The following is a 20,237-nucleotide window of genomic DNA, read 5'->3' as shown; positions in this document are numbered from 1 at the left end:
TATTTTATTATCTCTATTATATCAAATTGCATAGTAATTAACTTTTAAAATTTGAAATTTAAAGTTTAATTCACTTTACATCTGTCTCTCTACTCTCTAAGAGTTTCATATTTTCAAGATTCATAACAATTTGTATATATGTTATGTACCTTTCTAAAGTTGTATACAATGTTAAGGATTCCTCCAAATGTAGGATTACGATAAGTTGTAGTTATATACGAGCATATTTCAAATAACATCATCATTAATTATATTGTTATATTAATCGCGTCGTTCTCATCTTCTTTTTATTTAACCTAGATAGGATTATTTGGAAAAATCAATACTAATAACATATAATATTATCTCTTAGCACTCTCCTTTTGGGAATAAGTTACTTTCAAGTTTTTATGGTCGAATCTAATTAGGATCAGCATACTTAGAAGATCATGAAAAACGCTAACATTAAAAAAAGAAAAGTTGGTCAACCTTTAATTTTTGTGGTGCCTTCTTTCTGTCATTTTGGCTGCTAAGAGGCTAAAATAGTTGAATTATGTCAATAGAGAAAGAATCCCACATCAAAATTCAAAAAGCTTAAATTTTAATAATGTTGTTCATCACATAATTATACAAATATTATATTAAATTAGCATCATTGATTCATGAGCTACGATACATACTGGATTTACAATTAAGTACAAGTTTGATCAACTTTGCAATACATGCTAAAGTTCTTGAAATATTTTGAACCCGTGTCTCAAACAATCTTGAAACTCAACAAAATCAAATTTCTATCTGAGTTATCTTGAACCCATTTGCTTCATTGTAATTAATACTTGTAGAATGTACAATTTTGAATTTTTCTAAACCCTGTTTCTTCATCATTATAATGATGAATCCAAGGAATTGGATCCACCCAAATTCTTGCTAAAGTGCATGATAAATCATTCCACCTATTGACCTTGGTCAATTGTGTGATTTGAGCCAGTGATTGACCAAGATTTTAACTGGCTTACAGGCCGGCCAACGACTTGTGTATAAGATCACTATTTACATACTATGAAGCTTCAATTCAATTCAGATTCAATAAATTCAGTTTAATTCAAAATTACACGTAAGGGAAACTATAGTTATGTGAAATATTTTCATTAGATTTATTTTGATATATACTTGAACTATTGTTAAATTTACACTTCATATCTATTAGTAGTAAAAACAAAAAACAAAAAACTTCATTTGAAAAGTGTGATATGATGATATATGATGTGGTTAGATAAAGCAAAAATGCAGTATTAATGATGATCAGGAAACTTTAATTACGTCCATTAGATGTTACGTAATGCTGACGTGATTAAGCTAGCCTGGCAGGCTGGGAGTTTTCTCATTGGGCAAGTCAGAATTGAAAGTCTTCGCCGCAACATCTTGGGTCAAAATTTTACAAGTTGCAAAATCCAAAATATCTCTACTCTTATCTTTTTAATGCTAATTAATCTTTTCTCCACGTTGGGATATCACTTAACTTATACGATGAGATTGTGGATTCATATAAATTACAATTTACAACTAGTTTAGCTCCCGTGTCAGATTCTGTGATCTACAGTTATACGAAGTATATGGTTATAAATTATTAATTGATAATTATAATATTCATAAATTAGTCAAAAAATAATAAAAGTATGTGATATGTTGATTTTTTAGTTATAGCTTCTAATACACAACTAAAATAAAAGTAGGCAAAAAAAATCTGAGCATTCTTGTTGTAAAATAGATCACAAAATTATTTTAAGAATATGATTTTTTGTTTATAGCTATTCAAATTTTTTGAGATGATTTTTGAAAGTTTATCATTTTAAATATATTAATTACTACCTATTAATATGGAATATGTATATAAGATTATATTATTATTATTTTGTAAATAATTTATTTCCTTAATCAATAGATTTTTTTATAAGAAAAAAGAAAAAAAGAAAAAAAAAAGTAAAGATACACCAGAAGCTGACATGTGTCATTGGTGGTGTGTCTTAACCGTCTTTTAGTATATAGCTATTGATTGATACATACTTTTAGATAAAGTTCGTTAATCTTTTCTCCTATTTTTACAAGCCTTGACTGTTAATTTGGGCCGGGGGTTGACATATGAGATATAAACTCTTTTTTTTTGCCCTCCATTTTTAGAGGAAAATATAGAGCCGACTAAAATGTTTACTACTCCGTACCCTTATTACATTATTTTTCATACAATTTTGGGGTATTATTTGTGATACATACAAAACTTTCAAAATTACAACTAATATGTATCTGAGTTAGTATTTAAATATTAAATGTACTCCCTAGACCCTATTTTAATTTATTTGAAATTTGTTTTATTAACTAACTTAATTCCTTCACCTAAAAAAAAAAAACTAATTTAATTCAAACCCTACATTGAATTTTCATACCTAATAGCCGTAATAGGCGATATTTATGGTCAACACACTATCAAATGATCATTTGTAACAAAATTAAGAATGATTTTTTTATTTCAAGTACGATAGGGAGAGTACTATTTATACTAATATTAATGAGCTAAAATGTTTGACTAATATAACTCAGCTATTCGTTATTATTTGATATTTTATTTTATTTTACTTGATTGGTCTTAAAATATTTGTCTATTGGAAATTTGGAAGAAGCTATGCTTAATTGCTTATATGGACATTTAAATTATACAAGTAAATAAATTGTGCTGTATGTCCAACTTTTTAATAACTATTATAAAATCTAAAAAAAAAAAAAAAAAAAAAAAAAACCAAAATTACGTATTTTATTTACTACGTAGTATTTCCTTAATTTCCTTTCCTAGACAATTAACACCACGCCATACATAGTAACATAGATGACTACGTAATAGATTCTAATAATGCTTATACCACAAGAAATCTCGTTTCATGGAAATTAACAGCTAGCTATTTGTTTCAATAATTCACAACACTTGCTAATTTACTTGTAATCGAATGGGAATTATGAAGTGCATTATTATGTAGTAGTGTCTTAAAAAAAAAAGTATATTCTTTCAAAAAAAAAAAAAAAAAAAAGTATATTATTATAGCGCTTAATGACATTATTAGGAACTTCAAGTTTGTCCATCATGTATGAGTTTATGACCCATGTTGCAATTATGAAGGTGGAATTTCTTATTATATCAGTATGTACCTTATTGCATATATATATGATCTGGTTGTGTAGATATATACCACCTCTATACTTCTAATCTTTCTAATTTTTTATCCCAGTTTGTATCTGTGGAATTTTTAGAATATTCCTATTTATTAGGTAAATTATTTCCATACGTCTTTGTCGAAATTTTAGTTATTTCAAAGCATCTATATGATTTCTCTCGGAGTAAAAAAAAAAAAAAAAAAAAAAAAAAATCACTTTGATTTTTATTACATATGTTGTAATACGTGTCCATACAAGCATGTGACTATATATGAATTTTAGATGGAGGGAGTCATTTGAATGTGAACAAATTAAAGAACTTCCTCCTTTATGAACAAATTCTATACTAATTGTTTAAGCATGTTCTTTTTCTTTTGTTTGAATGCTTTAATCCTATAAGGAGGGTTACATTATGGTAAATCAGTGACAGTTGTCAACTTTATTACATTGCTTGACATGAGCCATAATGATTGAGAGTAGTAGTAAGATGGGTGATCTCCCAAGAAATCCTAATGTTGATTCATGTAGCCTTAATCCCATAACTCTCAATCACTTAACATGTTCCTTAATAATCAAGAATACATTTTCCTCAACTCATGTCATTATTATATTGTAAAAATAAGTAAAAGTGTGTTTTTTTTTTGTTTTTTATTTGTGACAATGTGCTTTGAATTTAGTTAGAAATCAAGTCTAAATTCACAAGATTCAACGGTTGATTTTATGGGGCTTTTAGTACGTCGGACGTCCACAAGAGCAAGCTATCCAAGAAGGATGGCCTGCTTCTTGAAGCCCAACTTATCCATTTTAAAGTTTAAACAGGCAAAGAATTAATAGTTTAATACTTGTACAAGTTGAAGTAAACGAAGAGAGAAAGAAGACTGAAGTATCAACCCTTTGACTTTCCCCTGCATACCAAAATTGTACCAACTACCCTGCTCTATTTTCTGTCTATTTCCTTATAACTTTATTATACTTACTGTACTGCAACAAAGTACTGCAAAGACAAAAATTATCATAGAGTGTGTATTGCAACAAAGTATTGCTAATATAAGGCATAGTAACAGAATCCATTGTTTAAGATACTTGATGTATATCATCAGAGCTGACACTGTTACAGCTGCTTGATTCAGCATTGAGTTGATGTTCAGCTAGGATTGATGCCCGAATATTCAAATCATAATTCGCTTCTTCTTCTGCCCCTGCATGTACATGAGCTTAACGTGAGTGCTCGTTATGCAGCAAACTAAACTTACAGAATTACAATCAAATTACAACATGAACATTAGCAGACAGAAACAACATATTGCTTAATTGTGATTTGTGATTACACTAGAATCAATCATTCGCATGTACATCAGCTTATCAACTTACAGAATCATTGTTATTACATGATTAGGCATAACAAGGTGGAAATACAATCAATTAATTAATTAATTGATTTGATATGAGAGCTAGTGTATTATATATTCTGAGTACATATTATATGCAACTTTTGATCAAGTATTAATTATTACACGAACGATAGGTAATAAAATTAATTTATACCTTTGATTGAAAGAATAGAGATGAATTTATTGGCATCAACATCTCTCAAGAAGCCGAGAATGCAGACTGAATGTCGTTTTGCCAGTGCAGCTTGGTATGTAGCAATACAGCCGGTATCTTCATCAATGGCAGAAAATGTAATGTAGTAACGAATAAGAAAGGTAAACATAAAATTCACCTTTATCATCCGCACCAACTTGAGCTTTGCTCCCTACAAATCAATAATCATCGACTCAATACTAATAATAATATGATATGATACGGTTGATTGATATAGTTATAAATTAAATATATACAAACCTTGTGATGGTTATACTTATCAATTGCTACACGGGCTAATTCGGCGTGAGATTCCACATTATCAACTGCCCCTATACCACCACAAACTCTTTCACCGTAGTTGTACTTTATCGGATCATCAAAATTCTGACAATTCATTAATTTATATATTGTATATCATCAGATCAATCAATTAAATAAATATATACAGGAATTGCAAGAAATTTAAATTTAAACATACCTTATGATTGCATTTGAGGTGACAATCAACAAAGAAGCCGATGAGATTATAGTAAGCGAAGTGGTCTTTCGATTGTGAAATCAATTCAAGGGCATCAACTTGAATAGAGCAGGCGTCAGAAACATCAATCACAACATCTTTGAACTAGCCTTGTTCATAATTTCAATGTAATTCATGGCGTGCGATTCACGATTCTTGGTAGAGAGATTAATTTTCTGGAACAAATCCTTCAAGATCTTCAACTCCCTCTCATAAACACTCTATTTCGCATTCGACAATTCATCATTATCACACGCGTATTTCCTCAGAAATTCATCGAATCCGTCTTCACTACTAGAAATGATCCATTTACCGATGGCCAGAATCCATCGGTAAAATTGTTAAAAACCATCGGTATCGCATTTACCGATGGCTGCCATCGGTAAAAAACCATCGGATTATAATCCGTCGGAAAAATCGAAAATACCGATGGGAAAACCATCGGTAAACTTAATACCGATGGTTTTATCGATGGCTACAAACTATCGGTGCCTGTTTAAATACCGATGGCTAAAGCCATCGGTTTTTTTTCCGATGGTCAAAACCATCGGTATATTTAGAATACCGATGGCTTTTGGCCATCGGTAATATCAAAAAAAAAATTAAAAAAAAATTAAAACCCCTACCCACCACCTACTTACCCTACCCCCTGCTTAACCCACCCTCTGCCTAGCCCACCCAACACAACCCAACACCGCCACCGTAAGCCACTAAGCATCGCCAACCACCAGTACCACTACCACAACCCTTTTCCACTAACCATCACCGCCGTAAACCACTCAGCACCACCAACCACCACCCGAAACTCCTTTTAAATCAACAAAAAAACAACCCACAAAAATCAACATAAAAAAACCTACAAAAATCAAGCCAAAATAAACCACAAAAATTAACAAAAAATTAAAAATTTATAAAAATTAAAGTTAAAAAACAATAAACATACGAAATTCTCAACAAACACACACCATGAAAATGGTAGAAAATTAAACCCACAAAAATCACACAAATAAACCCACAAAACGAAATTACTTACAAAATTAAACAAAAAATCCACATACCTTTCAAATTTCTTCTTTTTTAGGTTTAAATGGTAAAAATCGACCATGAAAATTCCAGATCTGGAATTTTCATGGTCGAGTTTGACCAAAAAAACCTTAAACTTTGCATAAACCTCGTGATGGTGATGGTAGTACCCCAAAAAATTGTGATGTTTGTGCTGATGGTAGTGGTTTTGATGATGGAGAAGAGGGGGAGAGATAGAAATCAAAATTCAAAAGAGAGGAGGGAGGAAGAATGTAAGAGAAGAGAAGGAGAGAGGAGAGAGAAGAAGAGGAGAGAGGAGAGAGAATGAGAGGAAAGAGATAGAAGAAGAGAGGCGTGAATGAAGGAGGAAGAAATAGAAGGGGAAAGGGGGGCGCTAGTTTACTTTAGGGTTTGGTCGTTTTTTTTTTTATTTTTTAAGAAAAATACCGATGGCTTTCCGATGGGTAAAAGCCATCGGTAAAATACCGATAGTATAAAGCCATCGGTATTTTTATTTTACCGATGGCTTTTATCCATCGGTAAAAAAAAATTATTTTCTTTTAAAAAAAAATATTTTGCCGATGGATGAAAACCATCGGAAATAATATGCCGATGGTAAGGCCATCAGTATTTTAAAAAATACCGATGGCTTGATAAAACCATCGGTAAATTATATTTTTACCGATGGATTTTAGTGGCCATCGGTATTTCCCATCGGTAGACGCGCGTATTCTTGTAGTGCTTCTTTACCTTGAGATCTTTCAAATTCTTGAAGATCAGCATCGTATGTTGTACGCTCAACCTCCATTGATTCAGAATTTCCACGAAACCCTAATTGTTTTTCTCGAATGAAAATTGTATCGAGTCTAAACCTAATTTGTTGTGTTTTTGAAAACGTCTAAACCAAATTTTATTCGCTTTCCTATATTTATAGTAGATGAAAATAGGTCGGTTATAAGGATATACAATTCTACAAGGATTACATCTCTAGGATATGATTTATTATTTATTTATTTATTTTTTAACAAAATTACGGAGTAAGACTCAGGTGGAATACTAGATCTTCAAAAAAAAGATCTCAATTTCTCAAATATTTGGGTTGATTTCGCGGGTATTAAGAAACTTAATTTACAAGTACAAATATATGGGAAAACACAAGTCATCAATAATTTGCAAGTACAAAGGTATTGGAAAACACAAGAAAAATTAATGGTGGCAGGAGAGAGAGAAAAAAAGTTAAGAAATTTAGAAAGGAAATGAGACAAAGATCTGAAAAAAAAAATGAGGGTAAGATAAGGAGAAGAGCTATATGACAAAAATATTTGAGAATATATTGGTAATTTTGTGATTTTAAAAGATGTAAGGAAAAACAAATGGGTCATTCTTTTTGGGACTAAAATTAGGTTAAATGAGTCGTTCTTTCAGAGATATAGGGAGTACTAAAACAAAACATGCTGATATCATTAAGGGATACATGTCAATTTCTTATTAAAATTTTCCCGCCTAAACTATTTTTGACATCATCATTTTATTTTCCAACTATATCCCAAAACTAAATAAATACAGTGCTTCTTTCAAAATTAATTAATGAGATTATATTTTTTTTCAAATATTAAATTGACAACTATTTAAACAAATAATGACTACTTAATCCATGCAACGCACGGGACTAAACTAGTACTATACTAAAGTAACCCCCACCCTTATTCCCAAAGTACACATGTCGCGTTCACAATAAAACTTTTCCCGCCAAAAACCTTTTTCTGATAATAAAAAAAATTAAAAAAAAATATTGTTAAATAAAAAAAAGAAAGAGAATATGCAATAAAAAATAGAATAATAATAATAACTTAAATAAATAAAATATTATTTTAATCGTTAATCTATAAAATGTATATTGTTGTATTCTTGAATCTTTAATCGTTAATATATAAAATGTATTCTTCGTTTTTCACTTTAAAAAAAAAAAAGATTTTAACTCAATTTTAAATTTATAAGAGGTCAGCAAACTACAATTAGCGATAAGTACTCTACATTACCGTATCTAATCTATAATAATTTGATAACATAAATAGTTACTTCATACAAACTTATAGTAATTTATAAAAATAATTTTTTTCATGTGAATATCCAAGCGTCGCTTGGGCAAAGAACTAGTATATAAATAAAGTAGGCATTTTTGGAGAGTATTCGGTGCGCCACATAAGTAAAAGTATTTCGACCAATTAAAAATTAGATTTGCATTTTATTTTTGAATTAAAAAATTCAATCGCCACCTAAGAAAAAAAGACGAATGATAAAAAATTATATCGCCACCTAAGTAAATAAAAAATTATATTTGATATCTAAACGCTAAATAGATTAAAAACCATAAATAAAATTATCTTAATTAAAGATAAGTGCACAAATTTTTAAGATAAAATTTGATAGCGTTGACGATAAAAAAAAATTGTTCCATTAAAATTAAAACTAAAATTAAAATAAATTAAAAAAATGATAAAATTAAAATTTATAATACCTACCATTATAAATTGACGCGTCATACGACACCAACAAAATTTCGTATCAATACAATTCCACATCTTAGTAATATCTGTCAGTTTTACATTATCAATGGATAGGTAATTCTTAGCTTAATTTTTAAAAGGAAAAATTCATTTTATAAATCCCAACTTTGGGTGGTTGACTTTAAAAAATCCCAATTATGCGTTATCCTGGAAAAATCTCAACTTTAATACCCATTTTCTTTTAGAGGACCTAGCAGGTCACCAAACCTGCTACTCTAGGTTTCTAGGCTACGTGTCACACTCTAATTGGTTCAAAAAATAAATTAAATATCAGAAAATTAAAAAAAAAAACAGAAAATTTTTTAAAAAAAAAATCAAAAAAAAAACCAGAAAAAAAATCTAAAAATAATTTTTTTTTTTTTAAAAAAACAACCAGCAGCCCCACCCTTACCGCCCTCCCCCGGAGAAAACCCCTCCCCTGCTGGAATTCCCCTCTCCCGGAACTAAAAAAAAAAATAAAAAAAAAATAAAAAAAAAATTTCCTTAAAAAATAAATTGTTAAAAAAATATTCAAAAAAAAAAAATTAATGTATTCGAATTTAAATGGGATTAGAAAAAGCATTTAATCCTATCAAATACACACGCTGAGATAGTTAAATTTTCCTTCATACGGTTATATATAACATATATTCGTTGAACCAATTCAATTTTTGACGTAACAACATTTGGATCCTATTAGATAGCATTGTAGACACGAAAATTTTATGAGTGTCATACATTAAATTAAATAAATTAATTTGGGTTAAATTCATATGAATGATCCATTTTAATTATGTGGTACAAGAAGTCTACACTAATGGAGCATGCAAAATTGTTGATGCTGAGGGATTGCGTGTAGGTCCAATTAATGGCAAGTTTTTAAAGCGCTACTATTCATGAAGTGAAAGCCTTGTAAACTCCTAAGTAAGAGGATAAACTGCTTACCAAAAAAGTACATTGTTTGAACTACGTTGGCTTGATCTTGCAAGATAACCTGTTTATTTAGCAAGTACATAGGCAGCTTGAAAAAAAAAAAAATCAAGTGCAGCCACATCAAGAAAAAAAAAATCATCATCATTGTACTATTCCTGGCCCGCAAGAGTATAAACTGTGTACGGCTAAACAAACAAAAAAAAATTTACTCCTGGCCCGCAATAGTATAAATTGTGTACGGCTACAAAAACAAAAAAAAAATTTACTCTTGGCCCGCAAGAGTTTAAACTGTGTACGGCTAAACAAAAAAAAAAAAATTACTCTTAGCTCACAAGAGTATAAACCGTGAACGTCAAGGCAAAACAAAAAAAAAGAAAATCGTTAGAGTGTTTGACATGGCACATGTATAATGAGTATGTCATGAAGTCAATCTCGTATTGGAATTTCGAATAGGCCAGTCTTGAGATGTCAAGTTCATAACGAATGACATACATGACTTGACGTCTCCGATGAGTTCATAACAAAGGGTCCTGACTCATCGCGACAAGGGCGACTTCAAATCTTCAAGTTATCCGGTCAGTCTTAAGATGTCAAGTTCATAACGACTAGCATACATGACTTGACATCCCCGATGGGTTCATAACAAAGAGTCTTGATCCATCGCGACATGGGCGGCAACGTATGGTTACCTTGTGAATCTGTTATATGCATAAACGGTACAAAGAACAAATACATATGCATATACACATAAAATAAATAAATAAAAAAAAAGTAAAAAAAAAAAAAAAAAAATAAAATAAAATAAAATAAAAATAAAAATTTGCGTATGATATTTATGTGCAACACCATACAAATCATAAAATAAAGTAGCACAAAATAAACATAATTCATTCGTGTACTCTGAAATATTGAATGACAATTGCTACACTAGGATAATCGGATCAAATTGCAACAGGTCATCTAGTATTTAGTGGCAGGGTATAATTAGTATATCAAGAAGTCAAGATTCCTGATCATAATATACAAAGTGGCACATCACATTGTAGTGACTACTACTTGGATCGTCGGCAGTGTCACAAACTCAAAATAGGAGATAAAGTTGCAATTAAAAAATAAAAGCAAGCAAACTTACTGATGTGATCGTGTTTGGTTTCTTGAAAACCCAATTAATGCAAAGTCAGAAAGCTCCAAATTATTATGCTTTTATTGCTGCAAATTCATGGACTATTATTCATGGTTGATCCAAATTAATGGGAATTGATTAATTAAAAAAGGTGAAGTAAAGGTTGGGTATCAATTACACGTACCCTTCGTTACTTGCTGCAGTGATAATCCGAAGCAATTACAGTCAAGATTAAGAGACGTCGACGATAGACAAAATTGACTCCAATTAAAGGCTGGAAATTGACAAAGCAAAGAGGTCAGATGGGCAATGTCTTAATATGATTAAGATTATATAAAAAAAAAAAAAAGAAAAGAGGAAAAGTTCGGTATTAATTGCCTTTGCGGCTGCAAATTCAAGAAGAACAAATCTATAATATAATTTAAGAGTCGCTTTTCACGAGAATCCTCCAAACCCCCAATTCTAAGCTCTCATTCACTCCCGCCTTTTCCACCTAATCTCTCTAAACAGCCTATCCTACTGAGTATTAGATTTGAATTTCGAAAAAAAAAAAAAGAAGGAAAAACCCCAAATCGTGGTAGGCAGTTATCTTAACTCCACCACACTACTCCATAACTGCACACACTACAACAGAGTAATAGAGTATGGATTATATACTACATACTTTGCAATACTCATTTCACTCACACACAAAAAAAAATCACAAATCTGATTGCTTGGGGTTTCAATCAAGTAACCAATATTTAGCTCACACAATTCCGGCAAAGTCATACATCTACGCCGTCGACCGTTGTTTTCTTCGTCGTCTTCGCTGTCGCCTTCTTTTTCTTCGTGGATTCACTTGAGATAGGTGCTTTTTGGTGTTACTAATTCATCTTCTTCTTCCCTAATTTCAAGGTAAAAACAAATTTTGTGTTAATTATTTGATTGGATTTATCAGTGGGAATGCATTTTACACATTTCATGTCCTTTCATTTTTTTTTTACTCCGTTTTTGCTTACACACGGATGCGACTTTACTTTCTTCAACCTACGCCGTCTTCACAACCTACTTTATTTATTATGATGAATTTTGTGTTTGGAGTATTAATTTTTGATGATAATTTCGTAGCTCTAATAATAACAATACAGGTTGATTTTGGTCTCTGCCTAATTGCGCTATATTAATTCCGGGTTTGGTGATATCTTCTCTTCAATGGTTGGAGCTGAAAGGTGAGATTTTTCCTCTTAAAACATAATTTGAATTGTGTAATTGATTATTGAATATGTGGGTTATTTTGGGATGTGGTTGAATTTGAGTTTCTGCAAATTTGATTGTCAGTATTTTTAGTATGATTTGATATTTGAAATGGGCACTTTTCAATTTGACAAGAGATAAATTCTTAAAAATAGAATTGGGGTTTTTTAGCAGATTAAACAAGAGTCTTTTAGGAACAAAATTGGAGCTTAATTATGGAGAAAGTGGGGATTTTGGGAGGTAAAACAATGGAGAAGCAATCGCGTATGATCTGAGACGGGTTAAACATTCGACGTGTTGGTGAGAAACTTGAGAGTTCCGGCAAACCTATGGAGAAAAATGAGAGTTTTCAACACGGTATAATGGAGAAACAGGAGTTTTCGTGGGTTGTTGGAGAAACAGAAGAGTTTTCATGGAGATGGACACGCAATCTACCTTGAATATGTAATTTGTTTGCTAGATAAATACTGTAATTTGGAAAGTGAATAGATAATGTGCCATCATGCTAAACTCATGTTTGTTAAGAAGAGTAAAACCTTTTAATAATGTTATGTGAACTCAATGGGGTTGGATTCCCACTCAAGTCGTTGGATCCAATTTACTCCATCCATAACATTTTTTTTTTCCTTTTTTTTTTATTGTACTTGGTATGTAATACTTCGTATATGTATAACTAATGGTGGCATTAAAAATCAAATGATGTATATAAAAAATGATAAGATGTGTACAATATGATTATGATAAATATAATTACGCATGTAGTGCCACTATCATGGTATCGCGGCATATGCCCTGCTCGAGTGTTTGGACAATGACTTTTGTGTCAATATCTCAATATGGACTCGAATTGGTTATTATTTGTTATGTATCAATATTAAATTCTTCATATGTAAATGTAAATGGATTGAAAGATGTTGATCAAGATAAAAACATTGATTAAAAAAAACTGAACATTTCAAGGTTTTAGATAGTTTTCATTATCGGTTATGGATGATTATTTGATTGTATTTGTTCACTGTATAAATATTATGAATGCATTACAAATTAATCTTAATCAATCATTCCAATTCTCTCAATTATATCTTATTAAGTTCTAATTTCATCTCTTTTTTCTTTTGACAAGATAATTTTATCCCTTTTACTAATCTTATATTATTAAAATCCAATTTTCTCTCTGCTAATCAATAGTTTTTACAGTGCACTCAATTTTAACGTAAATTGCAATTGATATCTTTTTCAAAAAATTCCTCTGTTTTGCCACCTAAATTTTTTTTGTAAAAAAATAAAAAATAAAACACACACACAGAATATATATTGCATTTTTTTTTTCTTCCAAAAAAAAAAAAATCATTTCCTCTTTTATGCCACTTAAATTTTTTTTTTCTTTTTTAAAAAAAAATACAAAATAACTTATATGAACAACTTTTTTTATACAAGTCTATAACAACATTTATCATTAATTGAGGATTAGCAATAACAATGTTGATCCCTTGACCACGATTCTACTACTATTTCATACCTGTAAGGTAGAATTCAATAATAGGTTTGACCATTTTTTAAATGAAATGGAAACGAAGTTAATTAGAGTTAGACATGATTCATTATTAATTTTTTTTTTTTGATGTAAGTAGAAATGGAGTTGGTATTGGAGATTGTTCATTAATTCAAATTATTATTCCATTTTTTTACAGTATATAAAATACTCCGTTGACTGCGTTTCACCTTTAGCTTAAATTTCTATGCCCTACAGGTATGAACAATTTATTTTACTTTAATTTTGTTAATGTGAATGAGCATGTATATTTAGGTAAATTTAAGATTTTATCTGCTCATAGAGGGACATGCTATTAATTTGCCACTACACTACATTACATACATATATATTAATTTACCTCTATTAGGATTATAAAATTGTAAATTGTTACAACTTACCTTTATTAATTGATGTTGTTCAAACTATGATATCGATTCTTATATATTTATCTCTTGATTATTGTATATATAATAGATTAGAATGGACATACATACAAGTAATTATCGATTCAGAGAGAATTTGCAACACAAACATGCTAGATTAGCTGTTAGGCGAAGGTTACTATTCAAACTCACTACAAACCATGAAGATCCTATTTTCAAGCAACGTCTTTACTTATTAGAGAAAGAAGCACGATCCTTGCGACTATTAATGATGCAATTACGTCGATCAACACATCAATATCAGGACGTGACACGTGAAGTGGAGCAATTTCCTAATGAGATCAATATAAATGGTACTTATAAGAACCATTAATATTTACTTTATAGCAGTAATAATACTACCTTGCATTAAGGATTCTATTAAATTTTTAAAAACTTTCATTCCAGAAAGCTCACTTAATGAGGGGATAGACAATGATGCTAGACCTGATGAGCGAATTGTCGGAAGGAGAGGTAACCACTTTGCCAAGCTACTTAACCACACACATAAGTGATGTCGACATTGTTAATTGATATTCACTAAAATAAATCATTTGCATGCAGAAGTGACTCATCAATGTCGTCGTACCGATGGGTTTGATAGACGTTGGGAGTTTGGACCTAGAACAGTTGTGTGTTCTAATTGCAAGGCCCTTATGTGGATAGAAGAAATGGTAAAGAGTAGCAATAAAACACACCCAAGGTTCAATCACTGCTGTCAAAGTGGGCAAGTTATATTGCCGCTTTTACCTTTGACACCGCCATTTTTACGGTCACTTTTGCCACATCAGCAATTCCGAAACAATATTAGAGCTTTCAACTCTATGTTAGCTTTCACCTCTATGGGTGGTCGGATTGATAACACTGTTAATGATGGTAGAGGCCCCTATGTCTATCGCATAAGTGGTAGTAATTACCATCGAATTGGAACTTTACTCCCTGAGCCGGGAACAGGTCCGAAGTTTGCACAGTTGTACATCTATGATACTGACAATGAAACATCCAACCGACTACATCACATGGGGGGCGCGGAAGCTTCTTCCATAGATCCAGGAATTTTACAAGGACTAAAAATGATGCTTGATGATATAAATCCTTATGTCACAGTATTCAGAAATGCTGGCAATATGTTGCGCGATCAAGGTGAGCATCAAAATTTGAGAATTAAGCTTATTTGCGCAAGAGAAGGCAGACAATATATCCAACCAACCGCAAGTGAAGTGGCTGCATTGATGGTAGGTGATGGAACTGAAGACATAGGTAATCGAGATATCATATTGCAAAAAATAGATGGTGGGTTACAAAGGATTGATGAAACTCATCCAAGTTATATGCCTTTACAATACCCACTACTGTTTCCATATGGTACCGATGGATGGAGAGTTGGGATACCTAAGGCGTCAAGTACAAGTACCAGTCGAAGTATTGTGACAATGCGACAATTCTACGCATTTAGGATCCATGATAGGGAAGAGGAGGGTGACACCTTGATAGATTCCGGGCGCTTATTGCAACAATTTGATGTTGATGCATACGCTGCAATGGAACAATATCGATTATCATGGATAAGGAGAAATCAAGGCAGGCTTCGCTCTGATTTATACAGTGGACTCTAAGATGCAATCAGGGCTGGAGATGTCAATGCTACTGATGTAGGTCGATTATTCATATTACCATCATCCTTCACACGAAGCCCCCGTAATATGGCCCATCATTATCAAGATGCTGTGGCAATTGTTCGTGTTTTGGGTCCGCCTGATTTATTTATAACTTTCACTTGCAATCCAAACTGGCCTGAGATTGTAAATGAGATATCTACATGTGGAAGTCGTCGCACTGAAGATAGACCAGACATTGTAGCACGTGTTTTCAAGATCAAATTGAAACAAATGCTTCGCGATTTGAAGGATAACAGGAAGTTTGGAAAAGTCATTGCTGGTGAGTTGTGTTGATTAATTATATAATCGTACTATATTTTTGACTTATCAAATTAATTAACATGGGACATATTTCATGTTACAGATTTTTATGTCATTGAATTTCAAAAGCACGGACTTCCACATGCGCATATTCTCATAACATTGGCTCCAGAAGATAAGCCTAAGTGTCCAGAGGATATCGATGTAATTATCTCTGCGGAAATCCCTGACAAGGATGTAGATCCTTTGGCATTTGAAACAGTTACCAAGAACATGCTCCATGGACCATGTGGGCCATGTTTAATCGATGGAAAGTGTTCAAAGCATTTCCCGAAGAAATTTTGTACTGAAACCACCTTTGATGATAATGGCTTTGTGCAGTATAGACGTAGACAACATAGAGAGCCCATCATTGTTAATGGAAGGGAAGTAGATAATCGTTGCGTAGTACCATATAACAGAGATCTATGTGTTAAGTACAATGCACACAAAAATGTTGAGCGTGTTGCTGCGAGAAGTGTGGTAAAGTATCTATACAAGTATGTTACTAAAGGTCAAGATCGAGCAACAGTTGTCATTGAAAACAATTCAACCACACGACGTGGTCAAGAGGTACGACAAGGAAACAGAGTGGATGAGATAAAACAATACTTAGATTGTCGATATGTATCGGCCATTGAAGCATGCTGGAGAATATTTGAGTTTGATTTGCAACATCAATATCCTTCAACGGAACTACTTCAGTTTCATCTACCTGGTGAACAATTTGTAGTTTTCAATGATAATGATGATCTGCACACAGTCCTTGAACGACCGAGATTGCAACAAACCATGTTAACTATGTGGTTTCAAGCTAACAAGGATTTTCCAGAAGCAAATCAATACACTTACCAAAATTTTCCTATGGGATTTACATGGAATCGTTCTACAAAAAGGTGGGCACAACGGCAAGAAAGACCTTGCATTGGTAGATTGCCTTTTGTTCATCCAAATTCCGGGGAACGATATTACTTACGGATGCTTTTAACTAAGGTTTGTGGAGCGGAATCTTTTGAAGATATACGAACTGTTGATGGTGTCATCCACCCTACCTTTAGATCTGCATGTCATGCCTTTGGGTTGCTTGATGACGATAATGAGTGGCATGAAACTCTGTCAGAAGCCTCTAACTGGGCATCGGGTTCACAGTTGAGAAACATGTTTTGCTCCATATTGATGTTTTCGGAAGTAAGTGATCCGAAACAGTTGTGGGAACAACATTGAGGTGAACTTACGGATGACCTAGAGAGAATGATGCAACGTCAAACTAGAAATCCTAACTTGCGATTAACTCTCGAAGAGATGCAGAATCAAGGGTTACAAGAGATTGAGCATATATTGAATAAACTTGGAAGGTCATTGATAGATTTCCCTGACATGCCACAACCTTCTTCAGAGTTAGCACGCAATGCCTTAAATCGGTTGATAAGAGATGAACTTGAATATGACACACATGATGAAGCCAACAGATTTGATACCTTAGTTAGAGGGTTAAACACGGATCAATATAGAGTATATGCTGCAATACTTGATGCTCATTCTCGAGATGCAGGTGGCCTATTTTTTGTCTACGGTAGTGGTGGGACAGGAAAGACATACCTATGGAACACTCTGATTGCGAAATTCAGATCTGAAATAAAGATCGTGCTCTCTGCGGCTTCATCGGGAATTTCTGCTTTATTATTGCCTGGGGGTAAAACCGCACATTCGACTTTCAAGATTCCTTTTGATCCTGATCAACATTCCGTTTGTAACTTCAAAAAAGACTCAACCCGTGCTGATTTGATCCGTGAAGCATCATTGATTATATGGGATGAGGCTCCAATGACCCATCGATTAGCATTTGAGGCGGTAGATCGACATTTCAAGGATATTTGTAGTGACAATAGAGTTTTTGGAGGTAAATTGGTTGTTCTTGGTGGAGACTTTAGACAGATACTTCCCGTGGTGCCAGATGAAGGACGAGAATCTATTGTTGCAGCTACCTTGCATCGAGCGTCCTTTTGGAAAGACTGCCAAGTTATGTGCCTAAGGATAAATATGCGTTTATGTCGAAGTGACGTTACCTCCGATACCCTTGAACAAATTTGAGAATTTGCTGATTGGATAATAAAAGTTGGAGAAGGAGTTATAGCAGGAGTGCCCATTACAGAGGAAGGTGAACCAAATTGGATTAAAATACCACGTGATTTTTTGATAGCCAATGATGAACATGGTTTGCAAAATCTCATTAACTTTGTCTACCCCAACTTGCCTTCAAATTACACGGACTGGGAGTACCTCAAGGATCGCGGAATTCTAGCACCAACAAACAATGATGTAGATGAGTTAAATTCGAAGATTTTATCAATGCTACCAGAAAACGTGCATAGGTATATAGTTCGGATACTTTGGGTCATACAGGAGATGGTGGGATCCTTGATAACATGGAGCCTATGGAATTATTAAACTCATTAAATTTGTCGGGTCTTCCTAATCATTGCTTAGAGCTGAAAGTTGGTGCCCCGGTAATATTGATGCGAAATATGAACCAATCCATAGGGTTGTGCAATGGAACACGCCTTATAATCAAGAAATTGGGTTACAGAGTGATTGAGGCACAAGTGATCACAGGTCCTAGAGCTACAGAATTAGTTCTAATTCCGTGAATTGATTTAACACCTTCCAACAAGAAGATAGATCTCCCTCTTAAAAGAAGGCAATTTCCATTAAAATTGGCCTTTGCCATGACAATAAATAAGAGCCAAGGACAGACGTTGAGCAAAGTTGGCATTTTTCTCCCTAGGCCCGTGTTTAGTCATGGCCAATTATATGTTGCAATGTCACGAGTTACATCTCCTTCCGGGCTAAAAATCTTAGTACAAAATAAGAAGGATATTTCTCACAGTGTGACTAAAAATATTGTGTATAAGGAAGTATTAAACAGTGTAAATTAGCTATGTATGTAATTTTGTTATAACATTTATTTAGTAACTCTTAGTAATGTTTGTTTTAGTGTAATTTTAGAGCTATACTATTTTATTTTTATATATTAGATTTTCTTTGTCATGTTAATGCTTATATTTTACTTTATTAATGATTTATTTCATTATCTATACTATTTATGTAACCTTTATACATGTGCGAGGTTGGATCAATAATGAAATATTATGTAAATTATTTTTTATGCCCACTTCAATGATGTTAAAGTGCAGGAAATGAACACAAGATACACACCATGTCGTTGTATTACCCTTACGACATTGAATGTGAATATGAGAGTGCGTTTATTATGGGTGGTCAATGAACAAAGTAGAGCTAGAGGTACAAATTACGTCCATCATTCGTGGAGTATGGTATTCATTGACTCGGAGGTTTGAACTATATTTTTACTTAGTGCTTACTTTTTTTTTCAATATATTCATTTATTTGACACTTATGTATGTATGAAATTTTCAATTTCTAGGGGGACGAAGTTCAAATCACACTATTTAATGCTGACATTGATAAATATAAAGAGATCTTCAAACAAGGAAAGGTTTATTCAATTGCTCAGCTAGATCTTATGCCTCTAGATACATCTTAAAAATATTCCAATAACCAAATGAGGTTAAAATTTGGCAACAAGACCATGATAACAGAAATTCTTGATGATTGTGATGATATCCCAAGGTACAATTTCAAGTTTATTGAATTTTTCCACATTCCACAGTACCTTCACCTGCGCAATAGTCCTCTCATCGGTATGTGTCTTTTAGTAATTAAAATAAATAATACTAATTTCTTTGCATTTTTAAAATTATTTAGTTTTGAAGGTCATATCCGATCTTTTTTTCTTGATGATGAATGAACACAGATGTTATTGGATTGGTTATATATGTGTCTGAATCATATAGAGTCTCGGGTGGGAGACATCAATTCAAAAGAGATGTGTTACTCTGCAACACAAAGTAAGAGCATATTACAAAAGTTACAATATGTTTATGTAATTCTAACAACTTATGCAATGTTAAGTGAAAAAAAGAAAAAAAAAAATCTAATGACATATTTTGATTTACAACATGGAAACAATGAGGCTAACTTTATGGGAAGGGTTTGCTCATGATCAAGGTCGTTTCTTATTCAATGAGCTTAATCAGGACCATGTGTTGGGTGCATCCATGGTATCAGTTGGCTCATATTATGGTAAAATAAGTTTT

The 20,237-nt window shown here is 32.4% G+C and overlaps 2 protein-coding genes and 1 long non-coding RNA gene across 3 annotated transcripts; all 3 read left to right on the top strand.

The window, feature by feature from the left end:
- The first annotated feature begins 11,793 nt into the window (after positions 1-11,793).
- LOC145575913 (uncharacterized) lies at positions 11,794-12,915 on the top strand. Its single transcript, XR_014098292.1, has 2 exons — positions 11,794-12,120; positions 12,320-12,915. It is a non-coding gene; the product is annotated as an uncharacterized LOC145575913 (long non-coding RNA).
- Positions 12,916-15,804: 2,889 nt separating this feature from the next.
- On the top strand, positions 15,805-17,283 carry LOC145577060 (uncharacterized). Its single transcript, XM_081634746.1, has 2 exons — positions 15,805-16,039; positions 16,124-17,283. The coding sequence occupies exons 1-2, from the start codon at positions 15,805-15,807 to the stop codon at positions 17,281-17,283; spliced, it is 1,395 nt and encodes a 464-aa protein (XP_081490872.1).
- Positions 17,284-17,310: 27 nt separating this feature from the next.
- On the top strand, positions 17,311-18,707 carry LOC145577059 (uncharacterized). Its single transcript, XM_081634745.1, has 3 exons — positions 17,311-18,103; positions 18,185-18,378; positions 18,432-18,707. The coding sequence occupies exons 1-3, from the start codon at positions 17,311-17,313 to the stop codon at positions 18,705-18,707; spliced, it is 1,263 nt and encodes a 420-aa protein (XP_081490871.1).
- Positions 18,708-20,237: the final 1,530 nt, after the last annotated feature.

The sequence above is a fragment of the Chenopodium album genome, chromosome 13 (assembly GCF_948465745.1).
Source record: "Chenopodium album chromosome 13, dcCheAlbu1.1, whole genome shotgun sequence".
Taxonomy (NCBI): domain Eukaryota; kingdom Viridiplantae; phylum Streptophyta; class Magnoliopsida; order Caryophyllales; family Amaranthaceae; genus Chenopodium; species Chenopodium album.
The sequence above is the reverse complement of the archived record's forward strand: the minus strand, read 5'-3'. Positions and strand labels throughout refer to the sequence as shown.

What these genes read in the sequence shown, in the direction of transcription:
- LOC145577059 (XM_081634745.1), top strand. Translation starts at nt 17,311, where the DNA reads ATGATGCAACGTCAAACTAGAAATCCTAACTTGCGATTAACTCTCGAA. An exon ending in GTGCCTAAGGATAAATATGC is followed by an intron (nt 18,104 to 18,184) that starts GTTTATGTCGAA and finishes AAGTTGGAGAAG; the next exon opens with GAGTTATAGCAGGAGTGCCC. An exon ending in TAGCACCAACAAACAATGAT is followed by an intron (nt 18,379 to 18,431) that starts GTAGATGAGTTA and finishes AAACGTGCATAG; the next exon opens with GTATATAGTTCGGATACTTT.
- LOC145577060 (XM_081634746.1), top strand. Translation starts at nt 15,805, where the DNA reads ATGGCCCATCATTATCAAGATGCTGTGGCAATTGTTCGTGTTTTGGGT. An exon ending in GTTTGGAAAAGTCATTGCTG is followed by an intron (nt 16,040 to 16,123) that starts GTGAGTTGTGTT and finishes TTCATGTTACAG; the next exon opens with ATTTTTATGTCATTGAATTT.